At 40.5% G+C, this 10938-nt stretch overlaps 1 protein-coding gene across 4 annotated transcripts in view; it reads right to left on the bottom strand.

Moving 5' to 3' along the window:
* The window catches only part of LOC103476097 (vacuole membrane protein 1), a 77339-nt gene that overhangs the window by 28677 nt on the left and 37724 nt on the right, over positions 1-10938 (bottom strand). For all 4 annotated transcript variants that reach the window (XM_008428187.2, XM_008428189.2, XM_017308616.1 and 1 more), the window contains exons 8-9: positions 1812-1892; positions 1508-1624 (exon numbers count right to left, since the gene is read on the bottom strand). In XM_008428187.2, coding sequence (XP_008426409.1) covers positions 1508-1624; positions 1812-1892 — 198 coding nt within the window. The remainder of the gene's footprint in view (positions 1-1507; positions 1625-1811; positions 1893-10938) is intronic.

Below are 10938 nucleotides of genomic sequence, written 5' to 3'. Positions count from 1 at the left end.
ACACACACACACACACACACACACACACACACGCACACACACGCACACACACACACGCACGCACACACACGCACACAGATGCACACACACACACCATCTAACCAGGTGATATCAACTCCTGGCTGTTTTCGACATGTTCCAGCAGCTCTGACCACACATGTATACACAACAAAGAAAGAACAGTGGAAGTGTAGCATCTTTTCCTTTTGTCTCTGCCACACCTCGCAGTTTGTGCTCTCAGGAACAACCACCTGTCCCAGGGGTCCAAAGTGTGCACTTCAGTGACATCACCACTAATCCTCAGGTGACCCCCCCGCGTCACGAAGCTGGTGACGTTGGCCACTCAGCAGCATGCATTCAGAGCAACAAAAGACGGAAGTAGTGCCAAATAAAAAAAGAAAAGCAAAGCAAAAAAAAAAAACCCTCAGACCTTGGAGACGGGTGAGGACACACCTGAAGCACAGGTACAAAGATCAAACGTACGCTTTGGAGTGTACAGAAACACACACACACACACACGCACACACACAAAAAGTCTCAAAATCCCCTTTTGTTTCCTCTTGGCCTAGAAGTGAGCGCGTCACCTGCTCTGCTGTAGGCTTTTTTTTTGTCTGCCCACACTGTAAATGACTGAACAGTTCTCATTGGAAGCAAAAGTTGAGTTTGAAGTAAATTAGACCGAGCAGCTACAGGACAGACCGGGCCCCCAGGCATGCCGGAGAGCCGGGACAAGTCTTTCTTTCCGAGACACAGAGAAGGACACACCTCTACCAGTGGGGGGGCCCCAGGGACCCCTGGGTGAAATCTGGTCCTGTATGTGTGATTGTGCTTGCCCCACACGCATCCCCCCCCTTCCCTTCACCCCATCTGTCCCTCTCTCCCTCTCTTTCTCCATCACCTCCCACTGGCAGGCCACGTTTATCTGCCGTAACGTGTGCTTGCTGCAAATTTGCGCCTCTTTTTTATTGTTTTTTTTTTTGTTAAACTAAATTTGGTGAGGGACGACGCTGCGTGCCTGTGCTTAACCCCTCCTGTGCGTCACCACGAGCACATTCCCCGAGTCTGCTTAGAAAACAAAACGCTAAGCTCCTGACGCTAATCACGGACATACTGCAAATTCCTGGACGCAAATTGAGGATTTTCCAGGATTAGATGAAACATTAGTAATGCCAAAATTTCCCAACTGTAGTTTCTTAGTCAGCTTTGGGAGACTTTCCTGCGAGCTCCCTGCTGTACAGTACGCAGGGTCTGCTGCTGCTGCTGCTGAAGCTACAAAATGGTCGACAGCCCTGCCTCTGCTTCACAAAATGGCCTCCCTATGAGCAGCTGCTAGTGCAAAGATGCTGGAGCCTGACAGTGAGTCATTGCATAACACAGCTGTCTGTTACGACCGTATGAAGGACATATGTTTAAATACTAATAAAAGACAGAAAGCAGGAAACGGTCCAGAAGAAGACATGCCAGAAGCTTCTTTTAGAGGAGTTACAGGAGAGACGGAGCAGCTCACCTGAATGTGCATTTTGATCACAGCCTTTCCAATCAGCGTCGCACCAAAAAACGTCCAGAAGGGGACCAAAAAATGCCCGCACGTTAATCCGGCCAGGTCGAACAACGGGTTCGGAATCTGAGGGAGGAGAAGGTGTGATTTTAGACCGATTGTTTCGGTTCTGCATGGGAAATAAAGCAACTGAGAGTGAAGTGTTTCTGTTTGCTAGATCTGCTTCGTTTCTGTGTTCCTCTGATTAAAACGGAGCTGCACTGTCAGAGAAAGGTGATTTTTAACATTTTTATTTTACTTTTTTAAAACTCACAGAGGCGCAGGCTAAGATCCCAAAGAAGCCGACCTTCTGGATGAGCTTCTGGACGGCTACTTTCGCTCGGGATCCAAAATCCTGAAAAATAAAAAAAAGGTGAAAATAAAAAACTGAGAAAGGTGTGTTTGGATTTTACATCACATCATTTGTTCAATTTATAAAACGGAGAGCTTTTTCTTCAGGGAATAGGTTAGAAAAAATCTTGCTTTTTGTTTCGCAATTTGATCCACATCAGCCTGAGATTAAAGACAAAAAAAAGCGTAATTTTTCAAACCGTTTATATGTTTGATGCAATATCCACAAAAAAAAAAACATTCTGTTCATCAGAAAATAAGTTTGAACCAGTGTTGTTCTTCCAGCTGCTGAGAGCCTCATTAACCAAACAGTTATGTTGTTTCATCATTTTTTTTCTCAATCTGTCGCCCAGAAAGTTGGAATGAAATATTTCTTCCTCTCCCCCTGAAATGATGCGGCAAGGTGTTTTATTCTTGTCAAATAAAACATCGTCTCAGAGTTTTATTACTCTAGCAATTCCAAACGTATCAGAGTGAAAATAGAACCAAACAAAAAACAGAAATGTGTCCTACTTACAGGGCTATCCAGGTATAAAGTGTGTAAAGAATAAATTATGTGGCAGAGCAATAAACAGATTTATGTGAGAGGAGGGTGTGAACAAGTCTGCTTTTTAATTCCTGTTTTTGCAGAATGATTGGAAGTAATGATTTCTGCCTTTTAAAAAAATGCACTTTTAGAAATTAGGGGGATATAAAAATAAACTTTTAGGGTTTTTCCATCATCCCTCAGTGTGAGCGTTTCACGGCATTAAGTTGTTTTTAGTTTTATTTGCACACTGGCGTCTTGTTTTGGAATCTAAAAACCCTTTACTATCAAAATCAATTGGAACCTGACAGAAATATTAACACTTTAAATCCTTCCAGTAAAACTACGTGCGAAGGAAAAGCAGCAACAACAGGAGATTCTTTTGGTCCTCCTGTGAACAGGTTTGCAACAAATTACTTAATTTGAGCACCAAAAAAAGGAGGAAAAAAAAAAAAAAGAAATATTACAAATTTGACATTTAGCAGAAAATATTATTTAGGACTTTAACTTTAAATATGCTTTGAAGAGATTCTGCAACACCAAATCTGAGCCTCAGGGTTTCTCTTCACTCTTAAAGTTTTAGGATCTTATTTTACAAAATAGAAAATCTTCTTAATAATTAGCATTCAAATGTGGATTTAAAATATATATATAAATCTAAACCTGTCTAGATAGGTTTAGACTTTTGCACTTTTATACAAATACAAGCAAAGAACAGAAGAGTGTGTGTTGCAGAGAAAGTATTGATGCTGCAAAACCAACTCTTTTGATGTTAAATAATTATATCTACCATAAACATTTATCAAAAAGAGAATTTTAAGACAAAACTTGTTTCTGATCTAAAGTTAGAGCCTTCCTGCAGCTTTAAAAGTGTTAAAAGTTTGCACTAAAATGCTTTGATTCACCTGTCTCCTTCTCTAAATAAATCACAGAAAAAATATTTCTCAACATGTTTCATAGCCTGCAGAAACATTTAGCTGGTTTTTGCATGTCTGCAACTCAATGTTAGTGCCTTATTAATTGTTTTAAGTTGCAATGTGAGAGAAAGACAGCAGTCTTGTGTCATTCCTGTGACTCAGAAATCCAGGACTTTTCCGCTGCTGTTGCTCTATCGCTCCTGACAGAATAACAAAGGCCTCTTTTTCACTCCAATGACAAAGATTTATCCAGAATATTCCAGAGAGAGAAGATACAACCTGTTTGGATTTAAATTGTTGTTTTTTTTTTCTGGGAAGACTGTGAGTGCCAGGCAGAGCTGCATGTACGGAATCTCAGATTTTTGGATGTTTCTTTCAATATGAAGGTAAAGAGAAAAACAATTACTTCAGGGCAGAATTTATTTCCTATTGTTAAACTGAAGATTTTTTTTCCCCCACTGATATGCAAATTTTGCTGATTAATAAAATACTTTTGCTAAATGCAGTTTGAAAAATGCTGTTTTCGAAAATGTTTAAAACAAATCTTCCGATTGTTTAGACCTGAATGTGATGTGAAAAAAAATTTTTTGTTTGTTTTTGAACAAGCAAAAATCAGAGATTTAACAGTAAAGAAAAAATGTGCAGTAGATTAAACTTTTTATTAAGATTTTGGGGGTTTTCTTAAGAGATATCAAACTAATTATTTTTCTCATTATATCAATTTTTTTTAAATAAACCATTTTATTTAGAGACATATTTTAATTTACCTTATAAAAGATGAAAATGCCTTTCTTTTTCTGCTTAATTTTCTTGATTTGACCTAGACAAGTTCTGGAATGTAAAAAAAACATAAAAGTTTTAAAGCTTTATGTCTATTTTGTTCTTAGAGAATAAGAAAAATAAACTGGAAAATGAAGAAATTTGAATAATTTAATTTAGATTTTCTACAATAATGTACATTTAAAGAACTGATTTAATCCTTTCAAATCTGTGAAGGATATTTTCCATCTGTACAAAGTAAAAGACTTTTGTGCAAAAATGGACACTGCAAATGCATTTATTAATTATACCAATAAGAAGGCCTTAGTTTGTATTAAGATTGATACAGATATATGTGAATGATTGTTTTAATTTATTTTTTTTTTATAGAATAAGCCTAATTATTTGCTGTACTTCATGTTTAGTTTTCCATAGAATAAAGATTTATTCTTGACTGAAAGAGTCAAAATTTAAATTAAATACTGTTTTATGTCATTTTAATAAAAGACAAAGCAAGGCCTCTCTGATTTTCTTGTGGATTTTTCTTTTTTTTTACTTTCTTAGCTTCATGATGTCCAGACAGGAGGTTCGCAACATTATCATGCCTTATATGGTCAATAAAACCAATTCGGTGCTGATGACATTCTTTGCGGGGTGCAACCCAGCAGACAAGAAATTTGAGAGACGCAGGAGGCGGCCTAATAAGGTGGTGGTGGGGGGAGCAAAGAGACACAGCATCTGATTGGTTCTCGATTTGAATTTCTGCCTCTACTGTTGTCCAATCGTGAAAGTTTCTCCTCAGACAACCCAGTAGTTTTAATTTCACCCGGTCCCCATGTGCATGTGTACATCAGTCTCTGTGTGTGTGTGTGTGTGTGTGTGTGTGTGTGTGTGTGTGTGTGAGCAGCTCAGCTGGTGGGATGCAGGGAGGGAAGGAATGTGCGTGGCTGCTTTACAGCCGAACCACTGAGGACAGAGTCTGGGACACCTGACAACGATGACTCCTGCAGAGCCAATCACAGAGCGTTTCTTTTGTTTTCAGACATCATGACAGTTTGGTTATTTAGGTGCTGCAAGTTGAACTTTTGGCTCGTGCAGCGAGAGGCCGTAAAAATAGTCAGAGAGCATGAAAATGTCATTGCAGTCTGAACAAAGGGTCCCAGAGGAGATAAGAGGAGGGGGCCACAGAGCGTTAGTGAGTGTATGTGTCAACTTGTGACACTGTGATTAACTGCAGTTGAACTGCACACTTGGATCCTCTCTCCTTTGTGCATTTCTGGGCCGTGGAGGCATCTATCTAGGATGGCTAGGATTCAGACATCCCGGCTCTGCCGCTGGCGGCTGAAGGGAAAATCACGGTTTTTTTCCCTGGCGCCCGGCCAGAAACGTGTCCTCCCAAACGCTAGCCCAGTTCTCCATCCCTGTTAGCAGCAGCCTGATGATCCTGATGATCAGGAGGAATTACATTTCGTAAAATCACTGTGAACCTATGATCCTGTGTAACAGGAAAGATTTGATCCCACCTTTAGCTGTTTAGCACAGATCAGGAGCTATTTCTGTATTCTGATAAATTAACCCTTAGTAGGCAAAATTGAGATTGTAATTTGGTAAGTAATGTCCCGCATCGGTTTTCTTTTGATTCAAGTGCATATATTGATAGATTGGGAGTCATGGAAAAGCTGGAAACAGGGGCGGCTCCAGAAAGTTTCAAAAAGGGGGACAAACGGGGACCAAATGGGGGCCCAGTGAGAATTAGAGGAGGACAAAAAAGAAAAGACATTAGGATATCATTAATATACAAGTAATGTTGCACCTCATGTTTTTATTCCCTTTGGTGCACTGAGAGGGTCCAGTAAATAGGCAGGTGGCCAGGTTTTTCACCAGAACTGATTCAGGATAGGCATTTCAAATTATGAACAACCAGAGGAAAAACAAAACAGGCACAACAGAGTTTTTTTCAGTTTATTCAGGAATCCTGAAAGAATGGGAATTTCCTCATGTAAATATAACATAGCAATGTAAATATATTATGGCTATGTTATGCTCTATATGTTAATAGGCTCAGATCCAGAAATCTCCAAATAAATTTTCTCAAACTGTTCTTTTGTCTGGAGATGCACAAATCAACCAGAGCCCAGAATGGGCTGACAATTCAAGGATAAATAAAGAAATTTAGAAATCTGTTTTTTAAGAGTGTCTCAGGCCACCAAGCGATCGGCAAGTCAAATATTTTTCTGTTCATTAAATGCATCTGAAAAATGTATTTTCTGAAGCATTTTCCTGAATGATGCATGTATCAGTCAGGAAATTTCTACATACAGTCATTAAACTCTGAAGAATCAATGTTGTAATTTAGAAACTCATAATTAGTAGCTCAAAGATCTCCATTGTCTTCAAATGTCTGAAGACAATGGAGAACTTTGAGCTATTTTCGGATAACAAAAGCATCAAATAACAGCGTGTACTTTAATAGACATTGTAAAATTATAATAAAAAAAAAATCAGTTCAATGTCATGTTATGACGAATAAACGGGGATAATCGTGTAATATCCTTTTTACGTCAGCCGCTAAAAATCGGAAACCGCTAGCCAGGAAGTGACTGATCGGCGAATCTCCATGTTGGTCTTTGTCTTTTATGTTTTTATTTTTTTACACTTTAAAACCATGATGTGATTTATTAAAGTCCAGCCATCGACAAAAAGCAGGGCAGTGACAACACTCTGCGCTCTATTTGGAAAAGTAAGCATGAGACAGGGAAAAATCTATGCACAGCCTATACACAAGTCAACACCCACGCACTTTCCCCCCGCCCCCTCCACACACTGTGTTTTTTTTCTCAATGAAAATCTTTCACACACACACACACACACACACACACACACACACACACACACACACACACACACACACACACACACACACACACACACGCACGCACGCACATACACACACACACAACGTTTAAAGTTCATCTCATTCCTGACTCCTGACAAGCCTGCGCCTGCTCCGTCCTCTACAGGAAGTGGACTGATTAAGAACTCGTGACGCAACCGACGTTACGGTCCCCCTTTCAAGAATTAAGAAAAAGGAAGAAGAGCACAATCAAGTCTGTCCACACTCACACACASACATACAGAGAGAGAGAGAGAGAAATGCACCCCTGAGTCCACGTTGACAAATTCTTTAACAAGCTGTGGTTAAAGGGAAGCTGGTTTTAGTGTGAGTCACCCCCCTCCTTTCAAACAGTTTACTGGAAATAAAGAGGGAGGAGGAGGGAGGGGGCACTTTCAGAGAAGTCACGTGACGGGGCTGGGCAAACCACAGCACAGAGCGGCTTTGAGTGCAGTAGGCCAGGGGGGAAAGGAGGCATACGCCCAGCGCAGATGGCCCTGATTTGAGTTACAGGAGATACGATCCTGGGAGTTGGCAATCAAGAATTCACAGCCTGTTAACCCCTTCCGTTCCAGATGAAAGAAACATCCTAAAGAAAAAAAAAAAAAGTTGCTAAGTCAAATAAATAACTGTAGCTCAGATGGAGGCTGGGAGAACAGAATCTGAAACACCATGTGTCAGTTCGGAGGATTTCATGCCCTCTTGTACTGTGTGAGCAAAAAAACAAAAAAAAAAACTTTAAGAGGAGCCTGACATTCATGACATCAGCGTCTGGAACCATTAGAAAAGGCATGACTTCATTATTTTTGAATAGGTCTGTTGAATGAGAGAGAGAGTTGGAGAGAGAAAATACTTTGAGAGGTTTGCTGCTGTGCATCACGTGAACTTGTGGCAGGAAGTTGGCTCGAGCGGGCTTGGAGAAAAAATAAAAATAAAATAAATAAACAGGCTTAAGTCAACCTGCTTGGCACTGACGGACCGTAGCGACCGGAGCGGCGACAAAGTCAGACAAAGCTGGGGTGAAGAGTGTGTGGGCTGAGAGTGTGTGAGTGGGAGGGAAGGAGAAAGGGGGGAGTCGGGGCCATCATGGATGTGGAGCCACGGTGGGTTGAAGCGGGGTCACATCCTTGACAAAAAGAATTAACCGCTTCCTGTCTGATGCACAGTGATCCGGACATGTCCTCGTTTTCCTCCCCGTTCCAGTCCCCCAGCGGATTCACTTTGCTCTGCTACTAACCAAACCTCCAGCATTATAAACGGCGCAGGTGATGAAGACCTCAGTCCACTGCGAAGATGAAAGCGGACTTAAAGACTGGCGTTGCCGGAACATCCGAACATCAGAGCAGCTGTAAAAGCTTCACGGTTCCGCATGTCTTAAGTCCTTGGTAGTGCAAAAAAAAAAAAAAAAAAAACAACTTGCGTCCGGATGCTGTTCAAACACACAAGCCCTCGTCACATACTTTCACACACAGCTGCGTAAAGAAAGAGAGAGAGAGGCAGAAAGAGAGAGAGAGCGAGAGAAAGAGGATAAGAGACACAGCTTAGAGAGAGCAACACACAGTGGAGGACAGAGGAGTTGAGAGAATAGCAACTGAGGGACAGTCAGACTAAGTCAGGAAGAGAGCGAGGCTGAGGTTGCGGTAGCTTCGTCACTTTCCAATCAGTCTCTCCATGGATGCGAGAGCAAAAGGTGGTGCTCCTCCTGCGTCCCGCCGTCGCCGGTTTGCTCGCGGACGAGGTCTTGGGCGCTCGGATGACGATTTGAGACAATGTGCACGACAACATCGCCCATTTTGCCTCGCTCCTCTACGGTCTCCTCCGCCTCACTGGCCGACTGTCGGCAGGGAAGCTCCCCTATATCAGCGAGTGATGTCAGAGCAAACCCCTCTCGCACATGTGGTCCGAACTCCGGGGCTGATGTCGATTGCCAGCCTGCGCAGCTGTCCGCTGTGATTTCAGCAGGTGCAGCATCCCCGTGCCTCGATCGGCTGCGGGACGGGATTCCTTATGCCACTTTTTTTTCTTTTTTCTTGTGCGGGAAATATGTGGAGCACACATTAACTCAAATTCTAACCAGAAGTTTACATACACATGTCCTTAATATGAGTGTCATCAGTTTTGTTTGGCGTATTCTTTTTCTATACGACTTGGAAATTTTAAAAAAGAGCTGAGTGTTTATTGCTGATGTTTTCTCATCCACACATGATCATAATTATGCATACAGACTCAAATATGTTTTAATTTGACTTCTCAGTAGTTACTAGAGCTGGGCGATAAAGTCTCAGATTTTTTCATACCAAATCAGATTTTAATTGATTCGTTTCCTTAAGGAAAATAATTATATTTTTACCCCTAAATACATTTTGTACTGTGTAGTGCTGTGTAGATAACTTTATATTCTGTTTCGGTCATATTTTTCTCGGTCTATTCCCCATTACGTTTTCTGAACCTTTGTGCTACAGTATTTGTTGCAGAACTGCAACAAATACTGTCATGGACGTCCGGCTGGTTTTCGCAAATACGCCATTTTTATTCCTCAAAGATTTTGTAGTCCAAGTTCAATGATACTAAAGCTACAAAAGCTACAATGCTCTGTTGCTACGTGAATTAACACACACAATTTATTACACCGTTGTCCGGCATCAGGTGGCTGAAGCACTTGTCGTTGATGGATGGAGGGGTCGGTTCCTTCTGTCTGCGGAAACGACGAACACAGCGAGCTACAGAAGCCCGAGTAATATGTTGGTAAAAAAGAAAAAAATTCTTGCTTTTCCAGAAATTAAATCTTCATAAACAGGAAATTTGATTAATCAATAAAACCAATTTATCATACAGCCTTACTAGTTTCCAAAACTGTTTGCAGCAGACGATTAATCTAAAGTATCTCTAACAGAATTCAGTATTTCTCAAGAAAGATAAGAAATGAACTAAGTTCCAGGAAATTTGGCGATGAAAGAAAAGCACTGTGGTAAACATTTTTGGAGACCTTTCAAAACTGCAGATTTTTTAAAGATTATCGCTACTGTACACAAGGCTCAACTTATTCAGATGTGTCACTAATTTGCCACGGTCAAATGAAACGAAGCAGATCAGAACAGTTAGGATAGTTAGAAGAATAAGAACCCTACTGAAACACCAGCGTCATCGTTGACGGTGACGTCGCCTGGCAACCAGGAACAAAGTATCTGCTGCTAAATGAGCACCATTAAGTTAAACTATTATCTCCCCTACATACCGTCTGGGGAAACTTTTACGGTCAGATAAATGAAATGATAAACTGACAAAAATGATTTTAAAAAGAATTATGTTTGGAGACGTAAACCACAAAACCTATGGAAACTGCCAAGCATGGCAGTGGCAGCATCATGCTATGGGGGTGTGTCTCTGACAGTGGTATTGGTATTGCACTAAGAATCACAATTGACTTTATTCACCAGATTTGTGCACACAAACAAGGAACCTGACTTTGTTTTCACTTTGCTCTTATATTTATTTGAAAAATAAACATGTAAAAAAAAAGTTTGAGGAAGAAATAAATGTATTGCAAATATTATTTAAATTAAATAGGCTGTTCACCAGTTCATTAAAAGTTTGAACTCTAAGAAAAAAAAAATCCTAATAATATGGTATTACTGTGACTCCCAATCACAGAAACTAAGATAGCAAATATAGCAGCTCTTTCTAGTAATCACTAAAAAAAATCCCACTTGGCAGTTAAACATTTCATATTGTTACTGAACCCTCTGTTCTTTGTTTCTTCTGCTATCTTGATTATCTATTGTTGGTGATGAGTCTTTGAGGTTGGAACACCTCTTTGCCATAACACTAATTAGCGACCGCCACAGATTCTTTATAAGATTCTCCATCACTCGTTGAGCAACTCTAAAATGTCACTTACATTTAGAAGAAACACTTTTGAATAGATAACTTCAAACTTATGAAGTGGGGTATGAAA

Source organism: Poecilia reticulata, linkage group LG14 (genome assembly GCF_000633615.1).
Source record: "Poecilia reticulata strain Guanapo linkage group LG14, Guppy_female_1.0+MT, whole genome shotgun sequence".
In the NCBI taxonomy this organism is placed as follows: domain Eukaryota; kingdom Metazoa; phylum Chordata; class Actinopteri; order Cyprinodontiformes; family Poeciliidae; genus Poecilia; species Poecilia reticulata.
This window is presented reverse-complemented; position numbering and strand designations above follow the sequence as displayed.